The sequence below is a fragment of the Sinocyclocheilus anshuiensis genome, unplaced genomic scaffold, assembly GCF_001515605.1.
Source record: "Sinocyclocheilus anshuiensis isolate Anshui unplaced genomic scaffold, SAMN03320099.WGS_v1.1 scaffold1746, whole genome shotgun sequence".
NCBI lineage: Eukaryota > Metazoa > Chordata > Actinopteri > Cypriniformes > Cyprinidae > Sinocyclocheilus > Sinocyclocheilus anshuiensis.
Genome location: NW_015545562.1, coordinates 1,354,507 through 1,382,426, shown reverse-complemented (window position 1 = coordinate 1,382,426; position 27,920 = coordinate 1,354,507). Strand labels below are relative to the sequence as shown.

The 27,920-nt window shown below is 39.2% G+C and overlaps 1 protein-coding gene and 1 pseudogene across 13 annotated transcripts; one reads left to right on the top strand and one right to left on the bottom strand.

Moving 5' to 3' along the window:
- The first annotated feature begins 1,200 nt into the window (after nt 1-1,200).
- Nucleotides 1,201-7,962, top strand: prg4b (proteoglycan 4b). Of its 13 annotated transcripts, none has more exons than XM_016499386.1 (15): nt 1,201-1,641; nt 1,910-2,026; nt 2,186-2,308; nt 3,063-3,149; nt 3,273-3,314; nt 3,554-3,607; nt 3,772-3,909; nt 4,477-4,848; nt 5,086-5,169; nt 5,392-5,528; nt 5,860-6,013; nt 6,147-6,248; nt 6,429-6,482; nt 6,579-6,704; nt 7,553-7,962. In XM_016499386.1, exons 1-15 carry the CDS (start codon nt 1,578-1,580, stop codon nt 7,669-7,671), a joined length of 1,773 nt encoding a protein of 590 aa, XP_016354872.1. In that variant the 5' UTR covers nt 1,201-1,577; the 3' UTR covers nt 7,672-7,962. The 13 variants fall into 13 exon arrangements, with proteins under 13 accessions (XP_016354872.1, XP_016354873.1, XP_016354864.1 ...); XM_016499387.1 differs by having other exon boundaries at nt 1,205-1,641; nt 3,787-3,828; XM_016499378.1 differs by having other exon boundaries at nt 1,288-1,641; nt 3,964-4,848.
- On the bottom strand, nt 7,927-27,920 carry LOC107698386 (nucleoprotein TPR-like; annotated as a pseudogene).

The following is a 27,920-nucleotide window of genomic DNA, read 5'->3' as shown; positions in this document are numbered from 1 at the left end:
AAAAGGTGTTTATTCCACTCGCTTGCATATGAAGGTGTTTAAAGGGCACAGTATACATTTAGTCGACTCGTATCCACCGAAATACTGTCAATGGGTTTTCCGTCGGTGGTGTGAGACAACGCAGGTTGACCAAAACTGGGCATGAGCGATTTTATTGCGTTTTTATTTTATAAACGTATTATTTATAAGTAGTAGTAGTAGTAGTAGTAATAATAATAATAATAATAATAATAAAAAGTGACAGTAGAGACCAAAAAGAACTATTTTAAATAAATGCTGTTCTTTCGAGCTTTCTATTAATAAAGGGATTCCTGAAAACCTTTATATATTAAAATATAAACCAGTGCAACTGTTTTCAACATATAATAATAATAATAATTGCACTGTATTTTATGTATCCTCTTTTTTTTATTCTTAACTGTTTCGATACATTTTAAATAAATTTTAATTATTTAGATTTTTGTTCTTTGCTTTTATTGTCATTTTATTTCTTACAGTATGCATGTTGTTTTAATTTTACGATTATTTTAACTCTATTTTATGTAGAGCGCTTTGAATTACCATTGTGTATATAAAATAATAATAATAATTATTATTATTATTATTGTTAATAATAATAATAATAATAATAATTAATAATAAAACTGGTCTGGAAGATCAATTATAAGGAAAGAAATTGTAATAAAAGTATGCGTGCAATGTAAACACGATCATTTTTATATAAGAAAAAATGAAAATATTTAAATGTAAGGAATGTTTATTAACAACGGCAAATAAATAAATAAGTAATCACAAACAATAAATAAATAAATAATCACAAACTAGTCTTTAAATAGTAGGCTAGTAGTTAAATGCCTAAATGTATTCATTCTGCCATTTCAAGATTTTTGTTAGATTTTTGTTTTGATAGGCCTATTTATTGCTAGAAAAACAAAATGACATAAACCAGGAGCAGCTGAGGAAGAGGGAAAAAAAGACTGGAGGGTTCCCCCTCGGTAAAAAACGCGTTCCGGGACCCCTCTCCCTCGCCGGGCCATTGGAATCGTCCTAACCTTCCCCACCCCCGTTACGGTGCACCTGGACACGGACACTACATTGACAAAACATAAATAGCCTAGGCCATTACCATTAATTATCACTATAATATGCTTTATATGTCGCAGAAAGCTTTGCTTAAACGTATTTGAGATTATTTGGATGCTATGAAAAATGCACCCAGAAAATCCTATTGACAGAAATAAATTTCCTAAAAATGTTGATAAATATGTATTTTTATGTCTAACGTTTATTTCCCCACCTGGAAGTTGGAACATTTTAATAGAAATAGTCTGTGATGTCACCCAGCGAACTTTGTAAATGTTCTCGACAGGCACACACAGTGAGGGGGAATGTGCAAGTCTGTTTGCCCGTGTGAATCACCGCACCCTTGCAAACGAGACGATTACTAATTCATCACTGACTGTATAATTGAACCGACAGGGGAACACCAACGCTTTCTGCCTCTATATAAAATTGAAGATCACTGCAGGTGAAAAAACAGAGGCTCTCTTAGGTTATTCCAACAGTGAACAACCGAGATGACTACACATCTGTCCTTACTGCTGCTGTTTGCATATGCCTCCACAGGCTCTTCAGATCCAAGTAAGTCAGCAGAATATTGTTCAATCTATCTATCTATCTATCTGTCTGTCTGTCTGTCTGTCTGTCTGTCTATCTACCTATCTGTTTTTATTCTGTAAATATAACAGTGAACTGTTTTACTCTAAAACATGCAATAAATGACTGTAAATAATTAACTCATCTCTTGTTGTGTTTGTCTCTGTGTCTAAATGTACATACGTGTTTCTCAATATACTGAAGTCCCAGTCAAAGTCTGTTCTCTCTAAAGTAAACACTGTTCTCTGTCCAGGTAGCTGTAGGGGTCGTTGTGGCGAAGGCTACTACAGAGGAAGTTTGTGCCAGTGTGACTACGAGTGTCTGAGCTTAAATGAGTGCTGTTCAGACTTTACACAGATGTGTACTACAAGTAAGGTTTCATATGAACTCTCATCTGGGGCTGTTTCTTTAATTAATATCAGAGTAGCATTTGATGTGAATGTCATAAGCACTGGTGTAGTCTATATTCTTTGTAACAGTCTGTAGAATCATTTTGGTGATATTGCATTGCTATTATTTCTGATCACAGAGGACTCATGCAAAGGACGCTGTGGGGAGCCTTTTCATAGAGGCAATCCATGTCACTGTGATATTGACTGTGTCTCATTCAATCAGTGCTGCCCTGATTATGAGAACATGTGCTTGGTGGAAGGTAATAATGTAAACTACAAAGAGTTTTTTTGTGTGTAGTAGATAAAGGAACTACAGCATATTTGAATCAAATAATACCTACATAAATGATCACTGATAACGCTGCAAATGCATGTGTGGTTGTAAATAGATTTGCAATAACTGATACTAATTGTATGTTTTTGATGTGACTAACATACACTGATTGCAAAAATATATAAACAGCATATCACACTTTGGGTTCAGTAAGATTGTTTTTGTTTTTGAAAGAAGTCTCTTATGCTCACCAGGACTTCATTTATTTGATCAAAATACAGTAAGAACAGTCATATTATGAAATATGATTACAATTTAAAATAATTTTTTTTGTAATAACAGCATCATTACTCCAGTCTTCTGTCATATGATTCTTCAGATGTTGAATGTTGAAAAGGGTTTTGCTGCTTAATATTCCTTTTGAATTTTTTTCAAGATTCTTTGATGAATAGAAAGTTCAAAAGAACAGCATTTATTTGCAATAGTAATCTTTTCTAACAATGTAGAAGTCGTTACTGTCACTTTTGATCAATTTATTGCTTCTTTGCAAAATAAAAGTATTACTTTCTTTAAAAAAAAAACTCATACTGACCCCAAACAATTGAATGGTAATATTTATTATTTATTCATTCAAATAATTAACAACAGAAATGTGGAATTAGAGATGTATCCATCCATTTGCATGCATCTAATCTTGCCCTGATTTTACACTTATGCTTATGTCTCTGTGACTGTCACAGATACTGCCTTAAAACCAAGAAAAACTGCCACCGCAGCTCAAAGGACCGCTAACTTATGCCTAAACATAAAGAATAAAAAGTCTACAGGTATAATTACTGTAGCTTTGTCACGAATAACCAAATCAAAGTGTACTGATCTTTTGCTTCATGTAACTTGATTTCTTAGTAACAGTACTCTTAAAGTATAGTTGTGATATATTTTTTTTTTAGAAACCTCCAATGAGGAGATGACCAATGATGAAGGGATTGGAGGTGAGTCTTTCTTTTTGACTCTCTTTATCTTTTTTTCCCCCTGTAGGACACTTGTTGAAAAGTAATCATAAACTAGGTTACTTTGACATTTGATTATTTATGACAATAGAGAAAACAGCAGACAACATTAATTGCCCATTTGGCAAGACACACAACAGTTTTAGTCAATATGATTTTGTGACCACAGGCAAACCCATTGTACTCTGTTAAAATCACTTTGTTTTCTTATGCCGAGGCAGAAGAGTTAACGATCCCTGAAGATGAAAGTGAGTCCACACCTTCTGAGGGCCTTGGTGAGCAATAATAATCATAAGCTTTATTTGTCAAATATGCAAAACACCACAAAAAGCAACATTTGTTCACAAAGATATGTTGATGATTACAATATTAAACATTTAACTTTTATTTTGTTAAACTCGTGTCCCAGCAGAGACGATTTTTCATGTGCATTTAGCAGTTTTGTCCTCTACAGATGCAAGCAGCATGCTCCCTGCTGATGAGAACCCAACAGAAGGTCCATCAAGTGCAACACCAACAGAGGGTCCTACTAGCACAGCACCAACAGAAGGTCCTCCAAGCACAGAACCAACAGAAGGTTCTCTAAGCACAGAACCAACAGAAGGTTCTACAATCACAGCACCTACAGAAGGCCCATCAAGCACAGCACCAATAGAAGGTCCATCAAGCGCAGAACCAACAGAGGGTCCTACTAGCACAGCACCAACAGAAGTTCCATCGAGCACAGCACCAACAGAAGGTCCTCCAAGCACAGCACCAACAGAAGTTCCATCGAGCACAGCACCAACAGAAGGTCCTCCAAGCACAGCACCAACAGAAGTTCCATCGAGCACAGCACCAACAGAAGTTCCATCAAGCACAGCACCAACAGAAGTTCCATCAAGCACAGCACCAACAGAAGTTCCATCAAGCACAGCACCAACAGAAGTTCCATCAAGCACAGCACCAACAGAAGTTCCATCAAGCACAGCACCAACAGAAGTTCCATCAAGCACAGCACCAACAGAAGTTCCATCAAGCACAGCACCAACAGAAGTTCCATCAAGCACAGCACCAACAGAAGTTCCATCGAGCACAGCACCAAAAGAAGGTCCATCAAGCGCAGAACCAACAGAAGGTCCATCAACCACAGCACCAACAGAAGTTCCATCAAGCACAGCACCAACAGAAGGTCCATCAAGCACAACACCAACAGAAGGTCCATCAAGCAGAGCACCAACAGAAAATTCTGTCACTGAAATGATTACCAAGGCACAGAGTGAAGACCCAGAGGAATTGTCATCTCTCAAGGATCCTAGAGCTACCCCTGTCCCAAAGAAGACGCCATCCGCTCCTGCTCCAGTGAAACCAACAAAAAACCCCATTAAACCTAGCATAGACGAGAACGACAAATCCGAACCAAAGGAACCTCTCAAGGATCTTAGTGGCATTGTTCCAATCAAACCAGCAGAAAAACCTCTTAAACCTAGCTCAGACAAGAATGGCAAAACAGATAGTATTAGAGATTATCAAGCTGGTAAGAGCTTTCATGCTTTATAATTATTGCATATTTATCGTTCATGCTTAATATTTATTGTTATTTTGTTTCCAATAAGAGCCTTCATGCTTCCCATCTGAAAACTGTGCTGACATTCTAATGCTAGCATGAATATTTCAAATTCTAGTTGTTTTTTTTAAAAGAAAGTTTTGGATAATTTCAATACTTTGGTTGTTTTTTTTTAAATAATTAAAAAAATTTTTTTTTCTTTTGCAGATGATTATGACACTAACCTCTGCAGTGGGCGTCCAGTCAGTGGTTTGACTACTCTCAGAAATGGTACCATTGTGGTGTTCAGAGGTCAGTACCAGATGCACGCTCGCTTTATAGCAACACTTCATTTATTTTTGGTTCAAAGCATTTATCTTTTCCATTTTCAGTTGTTAACCGTTAGAACAGAGTACACGGAAAAAAACATATTTCATTAATCAAAAATTAAAATGGAAAGTTCCAAAGTGTAGGGAACTGTAAAACCAGATGTTATTTGTGAATAAAATTCCACTTTCCCTTTCTTCTCTATAGGACATTATTTTTGGACACTGGACAAACAGAGAAATCCTGATCCTCCTCAGTTAATTACAAAGGTGTGGGGAATCCCATCTCCCATCGACACGGTTTACACCCGCTGCAACTGCCAGGGCAAAACCTACTTCTTCAAGGTTGATACAAACCACTTCAATTCAAGGGAACTGTAAAACCAGATGTTATTTGTGAATAAAATTCCACTTTCCCTTTCTTCTCTATAGGACATTATTTTTGGACACTGGACAAACAGAGAAATCCTGATCCTCCTCAGTTAATTACAAAGGTGTGGGGAATCCCATCTCCCATCGACACGGTTTACACCCGCTGCAACTGCCAGGGCAAAACCTACTTCTTCAAGGTTGATACAAACCACTTCAATTCACTACAGATTGACAATCACAGAAAATTATAACAGAAGTGGTGCTCAACAACATCTGCTATGTGCTGTTTGTGCGTATTTCACAGGGAAGGAACTACTGGAGGTTTGAGAATGGTATGATGGATCCTGGCTTTCCCAAACCCATCAGCCAGGGTTTCGGACAGATTGGTCATATCACAGCTGCTTTATCTATACCTCAGTACAGAAGCAGAAGAGAGTCGGTAATCTTCTTCAGAAGAGGTAAGAAATGGAAGAAAAATGCACATGTACATTCAGTAAGCACACTATGGGTGCCTGTTTTTATTAGGTTGGTGTCAGAGTCTGTCGCTCCAAGACTTTCCTCTGTCTCTGACTTTCAAATTGATTTCTGCAGGTGAAATGGCACAAACGTACACATACCAGGTTACTCCCAGCTGTGGGAAAAAGCCAAGATATCCTGTGTTTACAGTGAGGACGAGAGCCAGACGACAAGCTGGTAAAGAATCACAATAAAATTGAGAATAAGGCCATTTCAAACAATACAGCATTACGTTTAAGAGATGAATCACATTTAAATGACAAAATAATTGGAAATTAGACGTAAAGGGAGAGGGGAAAGTTGTGTGTAGACAAGCATTTGTGCAAACATGCAGAAAAGTGAAAATACCATATATAGTACTTCCTGGAACAGATGTTTCACAAAGGCCTCAAACAGGACATTTTGTTCCAAGTGAGGCCTAACAGACCAGATAAGCGACCTTAAACAGTTTAACTGAAACAGACCTTTGAGCATTTTGGTTCATTTTAAGATTTCTTCTTTTCACAGATGCAGCTCTGGGGCAAGTGATCAGTATCTCAAAGACCTGGAGAGGATTTCCGACCATAGTGACCTCAGCCGTGTCTGTTCCTTCAAGGGTGAAAGAAGGATACAAGTATTACGTATTCTCTCAAAGTGAGTGTTATGTCAATCATTAAAGCTGCTACTGGACTCGGTCCCAGCACTGTTTCAGGTTACAGCTAATGAGTTCTCAACCAAGGTGGAGTTTTGTGGATGTCTGAATGTAGCTAAATTTGTCATTGATGGACAACTGAAAGCCTGGCTAATCACTCAACCAGTATTTTCGTATTATTTATATCCTATTATAGTATTTATTCATATTTAGAATTAGCTTTTATTTTATGCATTTCCAAGTTTATACTTTTTTTTTTTATTTAATACCTTTTAGTCAGTTGCCAGTGCAACATTTAAAATTTTTTTTTATATTTCATCTGATATTTATATTTAGTCATTTAGCAGACGCTTTTATCCAAAGCGACTTACAAATGAGGACAATGGAAGCAATCAAAATCAACAAAAGAGCAATGATATACAAGTGCTATAACAAGTCTCAGTTAGCTTAACGCAGTACACATGGCAAGGGTTTTTAAAATAATAATAAAAAAAAGAAAATAGATTGAATAGAAATAGAGCGAGCTAGTGTTAGAGGTCTTTTTGCTTTTGTTAATTGTATAATAAATGAAAAAACAGATAGAATACAAAAAGATTAGAAAGCAAGTGTTAGATTTTTTTTTTAAAGAAAACAAGCAGCAAATGAATAGAGTGCAAGTCTAAAAGGGACAAGTGTTTTTTTTTTTTTTTAAGAATAGATTGGAATAGAGAGTGCTAGAGTTAGAAGGTCAAATAAAGATGGAAGAGATGTGTTTTTATTATATGTGTGATATGTTTTATTCACCAATAATATTATTTAATGAACAAAAACACTGCTCTTAATGTTGCATTTGTGTTCCTTTCTTTCACAGACAAGTATTACAGCATGAAAATGGAAAGAGAAAAACCAGTGATCCTAAAACCTGCTACTGGTCCAAAGGAAAGCTCAGCAACCAGCTTCTTTAAATGCCCAGAAACCCAGAAAAACTGAGTCATTCATGTCTTTCTCTCATGCCATATATTGTAAATTTATATTTCTAGTGATACACTTGTCTTCGGTGCAGTGGAAAACAACATTTCATGGTAAAGCTGCATCTTTGGAGACAGAATTATGGACAAAAAGATTTCCTTCAAAACAGTTTTATTGTACGGATGTAAACTCATTCAAATAACATTGATGGATTGTTCAGAGCATTAAACTAACAAACAAAACTTATAATACATAGCCTTAAAGCAGAAAAAAGGTATGGCTGTGTTCTTTTGGAGAGAATGTGTTGCTCCAGAGCTGCTTCACCTGGCAAAACGTCCCCTCATACCCATGACGCCATCTACAGCAAGAAAGTTGTCAAATCCACTTGATCGTGGCTAAAAACTAAGTGTATGAAAAAATAAAGATATTTGCCACAGTTGGAGAAAACTGTACATATTCTTACCTCTCTTTACAAAGCTCCTAGAACCACGACCAACAGTCCACTGTCTCCCAGATCCCGTTCTGACTTTAGGAGGCTGAGAGCTGCTTGTGTCTGAGAGAGAGAGAAAAGACACAGAGTTTGTGAAACCGATATGAGATATTGGAGGTTAGCGTAATTTTAGTGTTTATTTTTACCTGCAGAACTAGATGAAGGTTCCTGGCTTGTGGAAGGCAGACAGGCCTCATCTGATAGCTGGGCTAGTTCCTCCGCCTCAGTCTGTGACACAGCCTCAAGTGAAGCCTCAGCACTGCAGAAATATTTATCAGACACAGTTATCTTAATAATATACACACATACTACACACCTGCTCCATTATGGAGCCCATGATCTCTCAATGAAATAACAAATGTCTTATGGTACAACAGTGGAAGTAAATTGTGATGTCAGTGTCTCATGTGGGTAGATTTAAGGGCTCATGTTTACCTGTCTCCTGCGTCCATGAACATGTCATCTCTCTTCTCCACTCCACTCGGGCCTGCAGGAGCACTAAGGCCGGGTGTGGAGGTGCTCACCATGGGCACAGACTGAGAAGCATGCTCAATCGCTTCAGATGCCACGGTTTCTGATAAAATTGTCACTGAATGGATTAAAAAAGATTATTTAACCGATTGTAAAATGGTAGAGGAGAATTAGGTATAAAATGGGATACGAAAACTATTTTGAAATAGCTTGTCATCTCTCGGTGTCTCTCTTTGCCGCTTTGGAGGGGCATTTGAATTCTCAGTAAATGAAATTGCACAAGTGGCCACTGCATAATCCTGCACTTTTCCAAGATTATTTTTAAATGATTTTGACTATTAGGATGCATGGTTTTGTTCGTACCAGGAGCGGCAATCTGTAGTGGGGTTGTGGGCACACTGCGGCCTCCTGACTCCTCCTCATGAGCTCCAAGGAAAACAGAACTCTCATACATGCCTAAACCTGCAGAACACAGAAGACAGCATTAAAAAGTGAACCAACCAACCTAAATCTGACAGAAAGAGCAGTTAATGAACAGTCATTAGTCTGAAAAAGAATGTAAGGTAATGTGTGCTACCTTGTGATGGCAGCTGGCCAAGATCTGAGTGAGAGGAGCTGGTCTGCGGGAGATCATCTGAAGGACCGAATCGAAATCGTGACACGCCTGCCACCTGTGGAGAACTTCATACAACAGAGAATAAATCAGTCATTTGGCTAAATAAAAAAATACAACCACAGCAAAGTGTAAAGGCAAAAACACATACTGGATTGCTTCAGCAAATCCGTCTGAGCGAGGAGGAGGAAGTGTAGGGGTACTAGGAACCATCCTGTCACCATCCTCATAGAAATGTTGCTGTTGGGAAAAAAAAAAAGATAAAGACAGATTGATTGACAAGCATTCAAGCTCAGACGCAAACCACACAACCAAACCAAGAACCAAAAAGCAACTCACTGCACTACTGGCCATTCCAGAAGAAAGCTGGAGGCCTCGTCCCACTGACGGCCGTCGAACCGGGAGCCGCTGCAGACACATGCGAGTTATTTTTTTAAACACACATTCCAAACAATGCCTAACAACAGCAAACTAAGAAAAAGCTCCTCAGGGTATGCCACTCAGTATACCGACGCCTTTGCGCACACCTGGACTTGAGCAGGGGGTCCCAACTCCTGAGCAGGTGGGGCCAAGATGTTTAGACGAGGTGGAAGAGGATGCTGAGGTCTCCTGGGTGATTGGGGGTGAGGTCGAGGGGCAGAACTGGTGACAGGTGCTTCAAAAACATCCAATGTGCTAGTTTCAACTGAGCCATCACATACAGATGAAAGGAAAGGAGAAAGTATTTTAAAACACCAACAACTGAGTTTATGAAGCTTGAAAGCCTCAATCCTATTCATTGTAAATACATGGAAAGATCAACACGACGGACACGTCCTTTCAGACAGATGGTTAGGTCACGCGCACTTACAGCTCTGAGAATCTGCCATGTGTTGGGTGGAGTCTGTCGCTCCAAGACTTTCCTCTGTCTCAGTGCCTGGATCCTCAGGGCCCTTGGAAAGGATGGTGTGGAAGAGAGGTAGAGCGGGAATTAGCGGGAAGAACATTTCTATTTAATTTCATGGGTATTACATTTTGATTCATACATAAACAGGGAACGTTTGTCTGAAGCAGAATGGACTTGAATGACATTGTTATTATCATAAATCATGTGTAAAGGCTGTTGCACCAGCTATTCATAAATACATTGCATAATGGCAAGTTGCGGTTGGATCATTAAAATGGCATGAGACAGCTCACATCGGAAACTTGTGCTTACATAAACATCTCTGATGTTCAGCCCAAATGTAGGTGTTTATGCTGCACTAAAACCACTCACGTCTACTAAGGCTGAGCAAACTGAATTGAAGAACTGACTCACTTTCAATTCAATAGCCATATCCCAAAGGATGTTTAATTGGAATGATGGGAAAGAGAATTTACTGAACAACACTTCATTGATACCCATTCACATGAAGGAAATTTCATTAGTCCAGCACAAGCTTTGCAACAAAAACCATGCAGAGAACATAATTTTAGACTAATTACACCGTTCAAAACTATTTAAGGGAATTAGTACTTTTATTCAATTCTTGATCAAAGTGACCAAAAAAAAAAGACATTTATAATGTTACAAAATATTTCTGTTCTTTTGAACGTTTTATTCAAAGAATTATAGTGTAACGTTTCCACAAAAATTTAATTGATAAGAACATGGATAAGAAATGTCTTCTCCTGAGCACCAAATCAGCATATTAAAAAGATTTCTGAAAAACCATATGACACTGAAGACTGAAGTTATGGCTGTTGAAAATGCAGCTTTGCCATGACAGGAATAAATTTCTTACAGTAAAATAGAAAAGATCTTAAAATTGTAATGTCTCACAATATTCCCATCTTCATTTAACAAATAAATGCAGCCTTGGTGAACATGATTAGTGTTCTGATATTTGGCATTTTTAAAATATCGGCAGATAAGTTTTCCTGTTTGGCTGATGCGTTCGAGGAGGGACTTTTATTTTGACGGCCCTGACAGCGGCAGCGCCTGAGCACAGTGCTCACATTCTCCCTCTTGTTCGCCGTCGTCGTTAACAGTTCTGTCTAATAGAAGACAGAATTCTGTCTAATTCTGTCTACGGATAGAAGTCGGTCTAATAATCAGATAGCACGGTTAAACAAAGGAATTAAAATGTATACAAAAAGTATTATAACGATTGCTTTTATATTATTAGTAATAGAAAGGCAAACATTATAATACTTTCTTGTTTGACGCATTTATATCATTTAAACAAATCTTTGAATGACTAATGAACATTTAATTTCACAAAGCTTGCAGACTTAGTCGGATCCAGTTGTGAGATCTTGTGAAGTGTGCATTTGTATCCTGAATGATCGCGTGTTCTCTGGGTGACGGTCGATCAGTGTGAATTGAACGCGGACAAGTTCAGCTTCACTGGAGACGCGCGATCGACAACTTCCTTTTTTTATTATATTTTTTATTAAATATTTATTTATTTGTGAAAAATACTGTCATCTAAAGTATAAGTATGTTTATTGAACACATTTACTTTTTAATCAATTTTCAAATGATTTAAAATTTCTTAAACATTAATTAAAATAAATAAAATTATATCTGCTTTATATCGGCCACCCTGCTTTCCAAGATATCGGCATTGGCATCGGCTGTCAAAAAACCCATATCGGTCGACCATTAAACATGATACTTCTTTTAAAAATAAATAAATGAATAAAAAAAAAATCTTACCAACCCTAAACTTTTTAACTGTTAATAATTAAGAACTAATTTCAATTGGTGCCATTTTATTTATTGATTAATAATAGGCTATCTAAATGTTACGCTCTATGGGTAACTCGGACTAAAAAAATTAAATAAAAATATACCTACAGCAGTTTCTTCTAATTTAATTTGAATTTTACTTCTTAAAATTCAAATGACATCTTTTCATCCTGTTTGCTACCTCAATTTCAATTCAGAAATGTACATTCTCAGCTGAATTCTTATCGGTGCACATTTGTGGTGTCTACCTCTGTGTCGTCCCCCTCGTAGGCCTCATTGCCATCTCTGCTGCCGCTACCTTCATTGCTCTCTTCTCCCTCTTCCCCAATACCGCCATCCTCATCATCATCATCATCATCATCATCATCATCATCATCTTCCTCCTCCTCTTCCTCATCCTCGTAATCCTAAAGTGGTAAAAAAAAAAAAAGTTTATAATATGATAGCATTAAACATCACTGAATTTCAGCTACGGTGCAACTACATACCTGCTCCTCTTCCTCCTCCTCCTCCTCCTCAGATTCCTCTTCATGGTCTCCCTCACTGTCCGTGTCACTAACAATGACTATGACATGATGATCAGGCTCCTCCAGGCTTCGATGGGTCTCAGATGGATGGGGCAGAAGTCGGTCTCCAGGGACAGACTGAGACGGTCCTGTTTCCTCATCCATCTCCTCCAAAGTAGCGTAACTCTCCAACTCCTTCACACAGATATGCATATAAAGCACCCATTTCTATTGGTTTCACACTTCTGCTGTCTGAATACAAACAGGAAGTTCCTATACACATCCTCTTGCCATTACCATTACCTGTCCAGCGTCAGGAGCCTCCTGGCTCTCACCCGGTACAACGCTCTCAGCCTCAGTGCTGTCTTCAGCCAGCATCTCTTCCTGCAATGTATAATTGTGTTGTTTTATGTTGCGCACTGATTTAATTATTCTTTAAAGCAAGAAAAAAAGAAAAAAAAAGGATGCAATCTTGACTTACCTCCAGACCTACTCTATGAATGCGAACCCTCTTGCAAAAGGGAGTGTCACTGGGCTCATCCTGAGACTGTGTGTCAGCAGAAATGCTCTCTTGTTCCTCTTCACGGGGGCGTTTGCTCAAGGCACTACTAGGAGATGCGGGCACTATAGGAGGAGGACACATAAGAGATCATCTTTAGAGTGAGGTGCCGTAAACCTGTTCAGCTAACCTGGTTGAGTATAAACGATATTACCTGCACTGGCACTGCTTGTGCTAGCGGTGGCACTCCATATCCCTGTGGATGTAGAAAGAGGCCTGTCTAACTGTGAGTTTGGGAGCATTACAGCAGCTAGAGGTTCCTGATTGGATGGTTCAGCAGGGAGTTGGGTTTGTTGCTGGGTGGGCTGGATGAACGCAGTGGCCTGGCTCTGCTGTTGAATGGTCAGCAGAGGTTGAGCAAGGGTGGTCTGAACATTAGGGCTCGTGGACCGCACTGAACCGCTGGCACTGCCATACACAGTCACATGCTCAAGCGGGCCCTCGGATGACTGCATAGCTGCAAGGTCAAGGGGGAAAGAAAATTTATTTGTGACCCTGGACCACAAAACCAGTCATAAGGGTCAATTTGTCTAAATTGAGATTTATACATCATGTGACAGCTGAACAAATAAGCTTTCCATTGATGTATGGTTTGTTAGGATAGGACAATATTTGGCCGAGATACTGAAAATCTGGAATCTGAGGGTGCAGAAAATAAAAATATTCGGAGTGATCATAGGTTTAATGCTGGCCCTTGGGGTGGATTTGTTTCCTGGAATGGCTGGAGGCTTGCTGGGAGTTGCTGCCAGTGGCGTGGGCTTTATGTTCGCAGTTGGGGGCTCTGAAGTGCTTGCACTATGAAAACAATGTAGAGAGGCTTGACTTGTAGAGATGCTATTTTTGAATTTGGCTGACAATGATTACTAGTTAACAGTGTAGGTGAATGTGAAGCGCCCCCTCTAAAAGTACTGTACCTTCCTCTTTCTGCCACTGGTGTGGACTTCAGAGAGATCTGTCGCTGTTCTGTTGTCCTTTGCGGTTCCTGGGTCTGAAAAGAGAAGAAAATCTTGATCAACACGTAAACATTTAAACTTGTTCAGCTATAGGTTTGCAATTACATGTCTATGTGGTGTTACCTTGCTGGAGCCCTGCTCCGGAGGCTCATCTCTCTGTTCTCCATGTCTCTCCTGCTGCTCGCGGAGGTCTCGCAGCTCCCTTTCCTGTCTGCTCAGACGACCCTCATACTGAGACTTTAGTGCACTCACTCGCACTTCCAATTCCTCTTTTTGTTGCTTCAGCTCCTCATTTTCTTTCTGGAGCTGACCTTTTACACCTGGAAGTAGAGGTCAAAGTGTCAAATATCAAAAGGAAAGAGCCAACACAGACCACAAACCTCATAGTCAAAGTAACAAGTAGAGAAAAAATATTAATTTTAAAATGGTAAATTCTTACCAGAAAGCTGGCTGATCTTCTGCTTGGCCATTACTATTGCCTTCTTGGTCCTCTCCTCCTTTTCAGTCAGCTGCTGTTTGAGTCGCTCCTCCTGAGATGATTTCTCCTGAAGCTCCTGCCTGAGACGCATCAGCTCCGCTTGTAGACGAGAGGCCTGTTCCTGTGCATTGCGTGCCTCTGTTTCCCGCTCTCCTACAGTCTGCATAGGACAAAAAGAAAACTCACACCATGAGAATCATTTTTCTAAAAGGTACCCAATCATTTTAGTCTGATCTTAAAACGGGGTCATATAAACTTTAAACTAGGCATTGAACTTACTCTATTGAGATTCTCCAGATGGCCTTCCAGTTCTCTAGTCCTGTTCTCTGATTGGTTGAGGGAGTCTTTGAGGGCCTGAATTTCTTGAGCTGATGCCTGCTGTGCCTCTTGATCCTGAGCGGGTGCAGATGCTGCTGCAGCTACCAACTGCACAAAAACCCAAATAAATCAGACCTCCACTCCAAACACACCTTTGCAATTTCAAACCACTTTCTTAGTCATAAACCCTGGCGCACCTTGTCATATTCAACCTTGAGCTCTTCGTACTGGGTTTTGTAACGTCGACCAATCTTTTTAACTTGTGTGATTGTTTTTAGTTTCTCCTGGATGTCCAGATTTTTGGCCTCCTGGTCTTTCTTCAGGCTGTCCCTCTCCACCATCACCTTCCCCAAGTTCTCCCTTAGGTTCTGCACCTGAGACTGCATCATAGTCAAAGAGCCACTGTTCCTGCAGAGAGCAAGAAAAAAGCGACATGCATAAAATAGCCAAGACAAGAATGAAAAGATGGTTTTGCCAGTGAAACTTTGGTGCATCCAATGAAGGTAGAGAACTGCTTTAACCTGGAAGCTTCAGCTTTGAGCCGACTAGTCTCCTCGACAAGCTGCTGGATGCGTTTGAGATGCGCTTCCCTCTCAGAGTGCAGCCGCTTGTACTCTTCTGGGTCAGTGTCCTTCTGCTGGCTCACCAGGTGCTAAACACCATAGGAAAGTGATGACCCAGTAATTTTCACCAATGACAAATACATAGTTTTTGAAGGCAACACCTCAAGATACACACAAACTTCTGACCTGAGTGCGAGCTTTCCAGCGTTTGATATCTTCTTCCAGAAGCTTTTTCTCTGCCTGTAGCATACCACTCTTCTCACTCAGCTCTGCATTGGACTCCTGCATGGGCAAGATGTCTGACTCAAGTTTACGTACCTGTGAAGCAAAACACATTTATTATGACTACGAGTATGTTATCCTCTTTAAGCAAATACGTTACCTTTTATTCAATTTTTCAAGTGTATATAATTTTTTTTATATGTAAAGTAACATACATGCATAATTATGCACATAAAAAAACTTGAACAATATATAATTAAAGTCTTGGAGAACAATTCTCTTAATAATACACAATCAAATATTATTTATTTTTTTAAAAGCAGTATTTCAACTAGCAAATATAATTGTTGACTATATTTTTTGGTGGCTTGCCTTGGCTTGTGTATCCTGCAGCTCCTGTTCCAGTTTCTTTTTCTCCTCCCTCAGCATCTTATTGGTCTCCATTAGCACATTCATGGTCTCTGTCTTCTTCATCAGCTCATCATGCTGGGCCAGAGTCTTTGCAGTCACCTTTAAACAAAAATTAAACAGGCTGAGTAACAGGTACAGGCCAAAGGAAAGTACAGGGCTGGTAACCAAGGCAGTTAACTAGTACACAGGGTTTCTGCAGGATTTTTAAGCTCAAATTTAAGACTTTTTTTAGACCTTTTTTAAGACCTGCACAAATAAAATTAATACCATATGAGCCAGATTTTTGGCCTCCTGGTCTTTCTTCAGGCTGTCCCTCTCCACCATCACCTTCCCCAAGTTCTCCCTTAGGTTCTGCACCTGAGACTGCATCATAGTCAAAGAGCCACTGTTCCTGCAGAGAGCAAGAAAAAAGCGACATGCATAAAATAGCCAAGACAAGAATGAAAAGATGGTTTTTGCCAGTGAAACTTTGGTGCATCCAATGAAGGTAGAGAACTGCTTTAACCTGGAAGCTTCAGCTTTGAGCCGACTAGTCTCCTCGACAAGCTGCTGGATGCGTTTGAGATGCGCTTCCCTCTCAGAGTGCAGCCGCTTGTACTCTTCTGGGTCAGTGTCCTTCTGCTGGCTCACCAGGTGCTAAACACCATAGGAAAGTGATGACCCAGTAATTTTCACCAATGACAAATACATAGTTTTTGAAGGCAACACCTCAAGATACACACAAACTTCTGACCTGAGTGCGAGCTTTCCAGCGTTTGATATCTTCTTCCAGAAGCTTCTTCTCTGCCTGTAGCATACCACTCTTCTCACTCAGCTCTGCATTGGACTCCTGCATGGGCAAGATGTCTGACTCAAGTTTACGTACCTGTGAAGCAAAACACATTTATTATGACTACGAGTATGTTATCCTCTTTAAGCAAATACGTTACCTTTTATTCAATTTTTCAAGTGTATATAATTTTTTTTATATGTAAAGTAACATACATGCATAATTATGCACATAAAAAAACTTGAACAATATATAATTAAAGTCTTGGAGAACAATTCTCTTAATAATACACAATCAAATATTATTTATTTTTTTAAAAGCAGTATTTCAACTAGCAAATATAATTGTTGACTATATTTTTTGGTGGCTTGCCTTGGCTTGTGTATCCTGCAGCTCCTGTTCCAGTTTCTTTTTCTCCTCCCTCAGCATCTTATTGGTCTCCATTAGCACATTCATGGTCTCTGTCTTCTTCATCAGCTCATCATGCTGGGCCAGAGTCTTTGCAGTCACCTTTAAACAAAAATTAAACAGGCTGAGTAACAGGTACAGGCCAAAGGAAAGTACAGGGCTGGTAACCAAGGCAGTTAACTAGTACACAGGGTTTCTGCAGGATTTTTAAGCTCAAATTTAAGACTTTTTTAAGATCTTTTTTTAAGACCTGCACAAATAAAATTAATACGATATGAGCGGGGTAGGGCAATGTCTATAGTACCATATTAAACTGTAAAATTACTGTAAAAAGCATAATTTACAGTTCAGATACAAGTTTTCACAAAAACAAAACGTTTTATAAAATTGTAAACTTTACATTTCAGCCTTTAAACCACTTTTAAGAAAATGGATGAGTCAAAAGTATTAATTATTATATTCATTTAAACAATTATCAATAAATTATTATATCGATTAAATAAATTAGGGGTGTGCGATATTAACAAAAAATGACATCTCGATAATTTTCTGGGATTTTATCGATAACGATAATAACACGATATTTTGCCAAGTGTGTTATTGTGCTGACATCTTAGGGACTGCATGCCGTGGACAGCTGACTCCTGAATTTTTTTTATATTCTTCTTTTATGGGCATTTTTAACTTTAAGCCATTTTTTCTAAAAGTCTGCACCATCTTTTGAGTCAAATTCTTGCATTTGGGCTGTTACCAAGCAAATTAAATCAGTATCAACTAAATTTATCTTAAATCTTTAGCTGCATTAGAAGTGCACATTAGAAGTGAACACACTGTTTAATAATATATGAAATAATTAAAAAAAAAATGAAAAGGTACCTTAAATGTGAAATTAAAACCGCCAGTAGGAGGCAGCAAGTCACTGTTAAGGGAGTCATTGCGATTGAACAGAATCATTTAAATGGTTGATTCTTTCAGGAACAAAACACCTTCCTGTTGCTCAGAGATGCAAAACAGCGCTGTGGTTGTGTTAATGCATTTTAATAGACTGATTCATGCAGTGAAAGAACGCACTCTAAATGCACACGCGCACTAGTCTAAACTACTAAGACTTCACGTAATGTATGCGTGCACTCTGTAGGTGTGTTTGGTTTGCTTTTCGCGATATACTCAATATCAAATCGCACATCGTTAAAACAATTACGATATTATCGCAAACCATACATATCGCACACCCCTATACTGTTTAGATTTTTAACACGCATCGTCTTATTATCGAACTACCAGTTTACATTTAAAGCTCTGCGTGTTTGCAGGGTAAAAACATTAGTCGATTTTTGCATTTGTCTAAAATCTAAACAAAACAACAGTTTTATTGAAAATGCACATTCATTCTCTGCCAGCAGGTGACGCTTTTGGCAGACCTATAACTATTTCCCCGGTATAGGCAAAACACAATGCAGCGCAGCACCGGACTTTGAACGTGCAGCACTGATGAAATCATAGCCTTTTGAAGTTTAATCATCGCTTTCAGCATATCACAATTCTGGTCTTTCCATCCCCAAATTTAAGACCTCTTGAAATCATAAGACTTTCTTGTACAATTTAAGACTTTTTAAGACCCCGCAGAAACCCTGATTACAGTTGATCAGTAATAAAATGGTATGCATCTGGGTTCTCCAAACCAACCTGCATCTTCTCTCTCTCTGCATTCAGACTCTCCTGCACATCCTTCAGTTCTCTCTCCAGATGTTCCACTCTCAGCCTGTGCCTCAGACTCTCACCCTGGACCACCTCAAACCGGGACTCTGCGATCTCCTTCTCACGCCGCACAAATCTGCAAACCATGAAGAAATGAGAGACTGCCGTGAAGGAAACTCTCTCCTCGACATTTTCTTCACAAAATTATAAATCACTGAAATTGATGACATAAGGGAGAAAAAAAGACCTTAGGATCTCCAGGAGCTGCTCCTGAGACTTGCCCTCCTCTGTCAGAGAGACGTTGAGTGGACTCTCACTGGTGGCTCGCTGCAGCTGACTGGCCATTTGTCCACTCAGAGTCTGTATCTGCTCGTGAAGGAGTGTGTTCTGCCTCTGCAGATCCTCACAGCGAGACTCTAATTTAGACTGCTCCTCCTGATGTGGAGAGAGAAACAAAAAGACTGAGAATGCTATTACTACTTCCATAACAGCAATTTGTTTCACAATTTCTTTACCTTGAGAATCTTCTCTTGCTCCTCCCAAGAGACACGAGCCTCTAGAAGCTGTGCACTGGTGCTCTGAACTTTCTCCTCCAGCTGCTGTCTGAGATGAGCTGCCTGCAGAGCCTGTGCTTTGGTAGCCTGCAGTGCTTCCACATCAGCTGCATGCAGCAACATCTCCCTCTCGTACTTATCCTGCGCCTCAGCTGCCATCTTAGCCTGCTCCTGACTGTCCAGGATGGCCTGCTGTTCCTGTGCAGCAGCAACAGCAGCTCTCTCCAGGACGCTCTGGTGCTCCCCCTGCAGGCTGCTTAGAGATTTCTTCAGCTCATTCAACTGGGATAAAGGATCAAAAAATAAGTCAAATTCTGCCTCTAAAATCACAATACTGCTCTGTTAGAATGGATAAAAAGAATGCATTATAGAAAATGAAAACAGAATGACACAGAAATTAACATAGAATGAATTACATTAACACCCATTCCCACACTGTGAACTACTGTGATGGCTAGACAATCTTTTAGATGCCATGAAGCCCCAAATATCATCATCTTTATGCAATGGACCCCTATCTTACAATTTAAGAGGCAGCTATTTATTTATACTTATAACTTATAGCATAAAATCTTTTTGAACATTATATTTTTCCTACTCACTATAATACTCTACTGTTTGATGCATTTGTTGTTGTTTTTTTTATTTTGAACATTTTATTAATTTAGTTTAATCTTTGTATTTATTTTTGTATGTCGTTTTTGACTAAAATTTTCCATGGATCCCCTAGAACTCCTTTGCGGCCCCCTGGGTTTGCGGTAACCCAGTTTGAAAACCCAAACAGTTTTAGTGCAAGATACCTTGAATAACATTTGTGGACTTTAGGAAAAAGAAAAGAAAGCGTAGAACGTGCTCTTTAAATCAGAAATGTCAAAGATCTAGTGAGCAGAGGGAATTCAATACCTCTTGCTCCACAGCAGCAACAGCTTTGCTTTTCTCTTCTAGCAAACTCTGCTTCTCCTTGTCTGCTTCCAGAAGTTTCTGCTCCAGCTGTTTATACTGTTCCTGAGCCGCCTCCACCTGGGTTTGCACAGATGATCGCACCTGCTCAGTTACCTAAAAGTGTGAAGACAGAGGAATTTTTTTTTTTTTTACAAAATAAATAAAAATATCAAAATTAACTCCATTTACTTCCTTAAAACGTCCACTGTTCATGTTGCCTTTATTTTTATAGAATGTAATGGGTGTTAGAGTAAAGCATATTATAGTGATTTTTATCATGCCACAAACCTGTTTCTCTTTATCCAGGGACTCCTCTAAGCTAAGACTCATGGCCTTGTACTGTTCCATGCTTGCAGTAGTGTTCTTCAGTCGTTCAGCCAGCTCTTCTACCTTGCTCTCAGCCTGCTTCAGCTGAGCACGCAGAGCCTCTATGTCACCTTCACTGCCTTGCAAACCTGGAGAGAAAAAACAGCAACAACTTCACAGATAGTCTTTTCCATCAACAATGCTCTAGCCTTTATAGCTAATGAGGTTGAGCAACCAAACATGAACAAATAACTTAAGGGATGTTAGATAAACTAAGCAAAAACAAAATATTAGAAGTGCTATGATATACCACGAGGGCTTAATCATGAGCAGTCTCTCACCTGTATGTATTGTGGGGGATAACAGCCGGCTCTCCTTGCTACTCATCTGCAGCTTTAGATTGTTAAGCTCAAGTTGGGCAGCACTAAGCTGCTCTCTTGTCCTGTGGTACTGAGAAGTCTGTGTTTCCAGCTGCTTCTTAACATCCATCAGCTGCATCTATAATGCAAAGGAACGTCAAAGAGAAATGAATGAGCCAAAGTACCAAACGGGAAAATAAGAGAGAGAGAGAGCAAAAGAAATGCAGCCCTTACATCTTGATTGCGTGCCAGCAGGTGCTTCTGTTCCACCTCATTCTTTAGTCTCTTCTGGAGCTGAGCAATCTCTCGCTCCTGCTTCTCAATCTGAGCAGTCAGCCGCTGTCTGGTCTCTGTCTCAGAGCGCTCTAGAGTTGCCTGGAAAATTCATTTACAGACACACTAAGTTCTCAAAACATCCTTTTGGAAGCTTAGATTGTTTGTTATTTCGTAAAAGCACTTGTCACCTGTATTGATTTGAGGTTGGTCAGCAGCATGTTTTGGCCAAGCTGTTGGGCCTGGAAGGACTCTTTCTCCTGGGTCAGTCTGATCTCCACCATCTTCAACATGTCTCTCTCTTTATGCAGGTTCTCTGCTTCAGACTGAAATAGAGACATAGATGATTAATTCAAAAAAAGTAATTGGAGGGGGGGGTGGGGGAATCACAGGACTATTTCACAATTTTATGGTTTTTACTGCATTAAGCAAATGAATGAATTCTTGAACATACAGAAACTTCTTTCACAAGCATTTTTATCAATGAAGCTTAGTCTCAATGTCACTGATGGAAAAAATGCTATGAGTGGACAGCCTTCTCTGCCTGGCCTACCTGCTTCAGTGCAGCCTTGGCTTCTACTGACTCAGTGGATTCTATCACAGTGGCAACCAGTCCTGTAGGGGTGCCTGCAGTGGGTGTGACGGCTGGAGAACGATGGGGGGTGGAGGTCAGCATAAGCTCCTCATTACCAGCACCTGCCACAGTAAGTTTATAAAACTGTTCAATCATCATCATGAAACTTTCTATTAAGGTGTCTCATAAAACCTGGCAATACAGACTAGAATAACAGACTAAATATAATTACCCTGTGGGAAGGTGACTCCAGTGGCCTGGGTCAGAAGCATGCGGAACATATCCCTTTGTCGTGCCACAGTGTCAACCTTCTGCAGATCCTGAGCTCTCTTTTCCTTTAGCTGCTCCAACTCACGCTGAAGCTCCTCAAGATATTTCTCCACCTCACGCCGTCTAAACACACAATGAGCATTATGCTTTCTCAGTCCATATTTAATCTGATATTAGGTTGACAGATCCACTTAAATCTCACACACACACACAAACTCACTTCATGGTGTCTCCCTCCAACTCATCCTTTTCCTTTTCCTCACTGAGATCTCTTAGTGCCACTTTAGCTGCTCCAACTCACGCTGAAGCTCCTCAAGATATTTCTCCACCTCACGCCGTCTAAACACACAATGAGCATTATGCTTTCTCAGTCCATATTTAATCTGATATTAGGTTGACAGATCCACTTAAATCTCACACACACACAAACTCACTTCATGGTGTCTCCCTCCAACTCATCCTTTTCCTTTTCCTCGCTGAGATCTCTTAGTGCCACTAGGAGTCGCTGGTTCTGCTGCTGCAGCTCTTCAACAGTGCGGAAGGTGACCAGGTGTTGAGAAATCACCTCTGATGTGCTGCTCACATCCACAGAACACAACTCATCCTCCTCACGCATCACATGGTTACCACGCGCTTCCTCCAGCTCAATAAGGAGGACCCGCACCTGAGATAGTTATGTTAAAAGAACAGGATTTTAGAATATTTTTTCTCTCTCGTAAGAGACTGAAGCCTCAGTTGTAACATCAGGCCTCACCTGTTGAGACATGTCAGCCAGCTGCACCTCAAACCTCTGGTTATCTCTCTCCAACACAGATGAACGTTTGTTGCTTTCATCTGCTTCTTTCTGCAAGCGGTGGACCTCCTGAAAAATCCAGGAATAATAATTTTTAGATTTGTTATGCAAGTAGCCATTAGGCAGCATGCACTGGCAGTGTGGCATGCAATAAGGCTTCGTATTTCTGCAAGACTCTTCGGTCCTCACCGTGACAGCTTGCTCTAATTTAGCAGAGAGACTGGAAACAGACTTTTGCATGCGCTCATACTCCTCTCTCTGTCTCTTCAGGATGGGCGCCTTTGCTTCCATCTCCTGCACAATGTCATCCAGGTACTTGTGCAGTCGTTTGTTCTCTAGTTTCTCACGTTGTAGCTGTTCTTGGGTCTCAACATAAGCTGTATAAATCTACACAAAATAGAAGGTGGTATATTAAAACTGAAAAAGCTTCTGTGAATATGAACAACGCACTTGCATCACAAATCAGAATGCAGGTCAGTACCTCTGCAAGTTTCATGCCTGGTTTGATAATTTTGGCAATTGCAGCTGCTGTGGGAGACATTGTGGTCACCTGCTCCTCTGAAATAATTGAAGCAGTTCCTGGAGAGGCAAAAAAGGCATCAAATTTACAAATACTAATTCACATGCTAGAGGCTAATTAACTAAGTGGCGATGCTAACCTCTGTGTTTGGCATCAGACAGCAGCTCATTTGCATTATCCAGCTCTTTCTCCTGGCTGCTTATTTTGTCTTTTAGTTCAGCGATTTCTTTGTCCTTACAACTCTCCAGCTCTGCCATCTTCACTTCCAGAGCTTTATGTGCTGTTCAGAGTAGACAAGATGTTATCACAGAAATATGTAAATACACAAAGCATCAGTGTTAGTTTTCTTAAATGGTACTCATGGCTGTCAACATGCATGTCTCTGACCAGGAGAGTGGCTTACCCTCTCCAGCCTCTTTAAGCAGCTTGTGAAGTTCATCAACGGCTCTGCTGAGCTCCTCACTCTTGGCCTCTGCATCAGCTACAGCTCCCTGCGAATCATCAACAGAATTTAGAACTAACAAATATTCTTAGAAATAACATAAAAAATTATACTTGAATGATTATTATAATATTCTGATTTATGCTTTCCTTTAATTATACACTTCAATTCATGAAGTAATTAAAACTTACCTTATACAAATTTGAGAGTTTGATGTTGGCATTGAGCTCATTGCTGAACTTCTCCTCCAAACTGGCTTGCTGTTGCTTAGCCTAAAAGCACAACACATGATTATAAAGAATTATGAAACACCATTCAGCTGATAACTTCAGCGATGGATTACAATGGCTAACCTCTCTCATCTTGGTGATCATCTCCTCTGCTTGCCTCTGAAGTTTCTCATTGGATGCCTTCAGACTGGTGACCTGATCTTGGAGGCGGGCGATCTACAAAGGTTCACAGAGATTAGCACATGGACTAAGAACTTAAATAACACATTTCAAAGCAGACCATACAATATTCATGATGACTTAAAATACATAATATAGAAAAAGGTTTGGGCAGTACTTCATCCTCCTTGTTATTAAGGTTGCATTGGAGCTCCAGGATCTCACTGCCTTTCTGCCGGGAAAGAGACAGCAGCTCTTCACTCTTGGCCTTAAGCTCAGTTTTCAGCCAGGTCACCTGATTCTGGAGTAGATCTTTCTCCTGCTCCATTCGCTTCTCTTTATACTGCAAAATGAACATAGTGCCAGCATATCAAAAATCAGTGTTTAGGGGCCTGGTATAAAAATCAGAGATGCAAACAGGTAAGGGGGAAAAAAAAGGTGAGAACCGGGGGCATGCTCCACATGGAATTTTTTTTAAAGATATTTCTTTGACATGCTCAAATGCTCATGCAGTTACTTTAAAGTATATTTAAAAATATTTTTTATTACCGTATGTGTCAAAAACTTAACTTTTTCACACACAAAAAAATAAAAATAAATAAATAAATAACATCTTGTGGCAACATTTTACAAAAATCAAGATTTTCAAGATTGAATATATTTGGTCAAAATCCCATGTTATAAAAGATGAAGTGCTATGCAGGCTATTTAAGACAATATTGGCTGATTAGACGGCAATTATGAGCTAAAATGCAAAATGTTTGCCCTCTCTCTCTTCACTGTTCCCACATCTCAGACCTCAAATACATGAAATATTACTCTTTTTAGACATAGTTTAGTAAAGAAAATACTATACAAAACTTACTTGCAGTTGCCAAATGGTTATCAGTCCTACATTTCCAATACAAATAAGACCACTCCACCTTTTCTTAACGGAATATAAAAAGTTATGACCAGTCTACAACTGGCCCCAGTTCTTTATTTACCCTTGTAAGATCACAAGTACCCTTGCAAGACCCCCCCCTCATAAAAACACTTTCTCATTGGATCTAATCAAATCTCATAGGTGACCTATTTTGATCTAGTTTGCATCTATGAGCCCCCCCCCCCCCCCCCATTGGATCTATGAGGAAGTGACCTATTTTGATCTAAAAAAAAGTGAGTTGTCACCTAAAGGCGAGGAGTTTGCATCTATGAAAAATGCAAGTGTGTTATTATAAACAACAAAAAACTGTGGATGACAAATGCATCAAGATAAAATGTCAATACTGAATTAAATGAAAAGGTCAGTATTGGTACCGAAAATGATAAAGGTATCAGATCAACGCATTTCTATGAAAATATTTTGATTTCATTAAATGTTACCTTGATTGAGACCTCAGTGGCTTCTGACTCATCCAGCTTGAGCTGAAGCTGCATCTTCTCTGAACTGACTTCCACCAATCTATCATTAAGACGCTTCAGGTCCTCTATAAAAAAAGAAAGAAAAAAAAAGAAGAAAATCAGTATACTATAGACCAGTGTTTCCCAACCTTTCTTTAGTTGCGGCACCCTTTGGAAATTGTAACAAATTTGTGGCACCCTACAAAATTAATTTTGTCACAATATTTGAATTTCTAACTTCGATATGATACTTTGAAAAGTATAGATATTCGGTACAGCAGGGAAGAACTGCAGAATATACTGTCATACAAATATTTGTAATATTATTAAAAAAATGTGTCCATCAATGGTGGCAATCAGTAGGCTAATTTCTAATGAAAAGACCAATTTATATGACAGATTTTAATGTAGGTTTTTATTCATATGTAAACATTGTGAGATAGCGAGTTATAATGGTAATTAAACTAAGTTTTGCTCACTCAGTGTATTTTTGATTTTACAGTTGGGTAATTTTGTTGCAGTAGCACGAGATAGCTTGATTTAAAACTTTGAATTGAATAAAAAAATGACAAGGAGACGAAGCAGTTAATAATAAAATAAGAATAAATAAAGAAATGACTAATGATAGCACAAATAAAAAATAACGAAAGGCCTACAAATGAAATAAATCGCTTTTTAGTTTTTCAGGTAGGTCTCTACATAGATGTTTCCTGTCATCTTGATTTTTGAGTGGACTTTGCTGTTCCGATGAGCATGAACAGTATATGAGTGGAGCACTCACATGGGCCGTGAGCGACTGAGCGGAGCGCACACGCATAGAGCGGGATAATACACAGAGCGTCACACCACGTGAAAGTGCACCACCTGAGCGGTGAACTAATTTTCGGCAGCCGGAATTTCAGTGCATCTCTAATTATTGGTGACATCAGAAATGGATATTATATAATAGCTGCTTTTATGAACATTTTAGCAATTTAAAAATATTAAAAAAAGATTTTTTTACATGGCACCCCGGTTGGGAAACACAGTTATAGACCACCATTTAAAAGTTTGGGTTCAGTAAATTTTTTGTTTGTGTGTGTTTTCTTTTTTAAGAAATACACCCTCAGGACTTCTACAGAAAAACACAATGAATTTATCAAAAGTGACAGGAAATACATTTCTAACAATACAAAAAATGTATTCCAAATAAATGTGGTTTTATTTAACTTCATTTTCAGCAAACCCTGAAAAACGATTTTATGAAGATATTTGGCAGCACAATGGCCACTTGTATTTTTGTTCAAACAGTGTAGGTGAACAAGCTGGTCAAAGCAAAACCTGCAAATTCCAAATAATCTGTGAAAAATTTGTTTTCAATGATCATAAAAGAATGCTTATTAAATACCGCTTTGTTGTTCCATCTCCTGGGATCTTCTTTCCAATGTCCGCACAAGCTCTCGTTTTTCGGCCTCAAGTTCATCTTTGGCTTTGGAAAGTTCATTCTGCACAAAGGCGGCGCAATTTTACCTCTTCAACATCACAAAATTCAAGACACGACGCAGATGTTCTCTATCAGACTGTTATATGATCTTTCATTACCTGATGTGATTCTAGTTTGGTGTATGAAGACACTTGCTCCTTATTTTTCTCTCGTAAGCATTTCAGCTCATCCTCTGTAAAAAGTCGAGTACATATACAACGTTAAGTTTGTTATTTTTAATCAAATAAGAGGTGTTTGACTCCCACATCCTTACCCAGTTTGCAGTACTCTTCTTTCAGTATCTGATGCTCTTGAGTCTGGGACACAAACTGAGCCTGACTCTCTGCAAACTTCTTCTCGATGTCAAAATACTGTTGTTCTATATATGAGAGAGAGAGAGAGAGAGAGAGAGAGAGAGAGAGAGAGAGAGAGAGAGAGAAAACATAATAGAACGCCTAAACATCCATACAAACAAGTCTATGGTAATATAAATAGAAAACGTTTTCTGTTACACTGAAAATTTATTCAGTAATTATAACACGTTCACTACAAACAGTTTGCAAAACAATATGCCCAAGGGGGAAAATAAAGTTTAAAAACGATAATGAAACCCAGGCCTCCTTCGTGGTTATAAACAGTTCACAGTTTACCTATTAAAACAGCAAACCTTACCATTATCCACACGATATTGCTCCTGTTGTGCCTTCAGACAATCAACTTCACACTGCTGTTCAGAAATATACTTCTCTAATTTAGTCAAGATAGTTTTGGGGAGTTTTGATATCTCCGACCGCTCCAATATCTGCTGCAACACAGCCGCCATTTTTC

What these genes read in the sequence shown, in the direction of transcription:
- prg4b (XM_016499374.1), top strand. Translation starts at nt 1,578, where the DNA reads ATGACTACACATCTGTCCTTACTGCTGCTGTTTGCATATGCCTCCACA. An exon ending in CACACCTTCTGAGGGCCTTG is followed by an intron (nt 3,608 to 3,771) that starts GTGAGCAATAAT and finishes TGCATTTAGCAG; the next exon opens with TTTTGTCCTCTACAGATGCA. An exon ending in TATTAGAGATTATCAAGCTG is followed by an intron (nt 4,849 to 5,085) that starts GTAAGAGCTTTC and finishes TTTCTTTTGCAG; the next exon opens with ATGATTATGACACTAACCTC.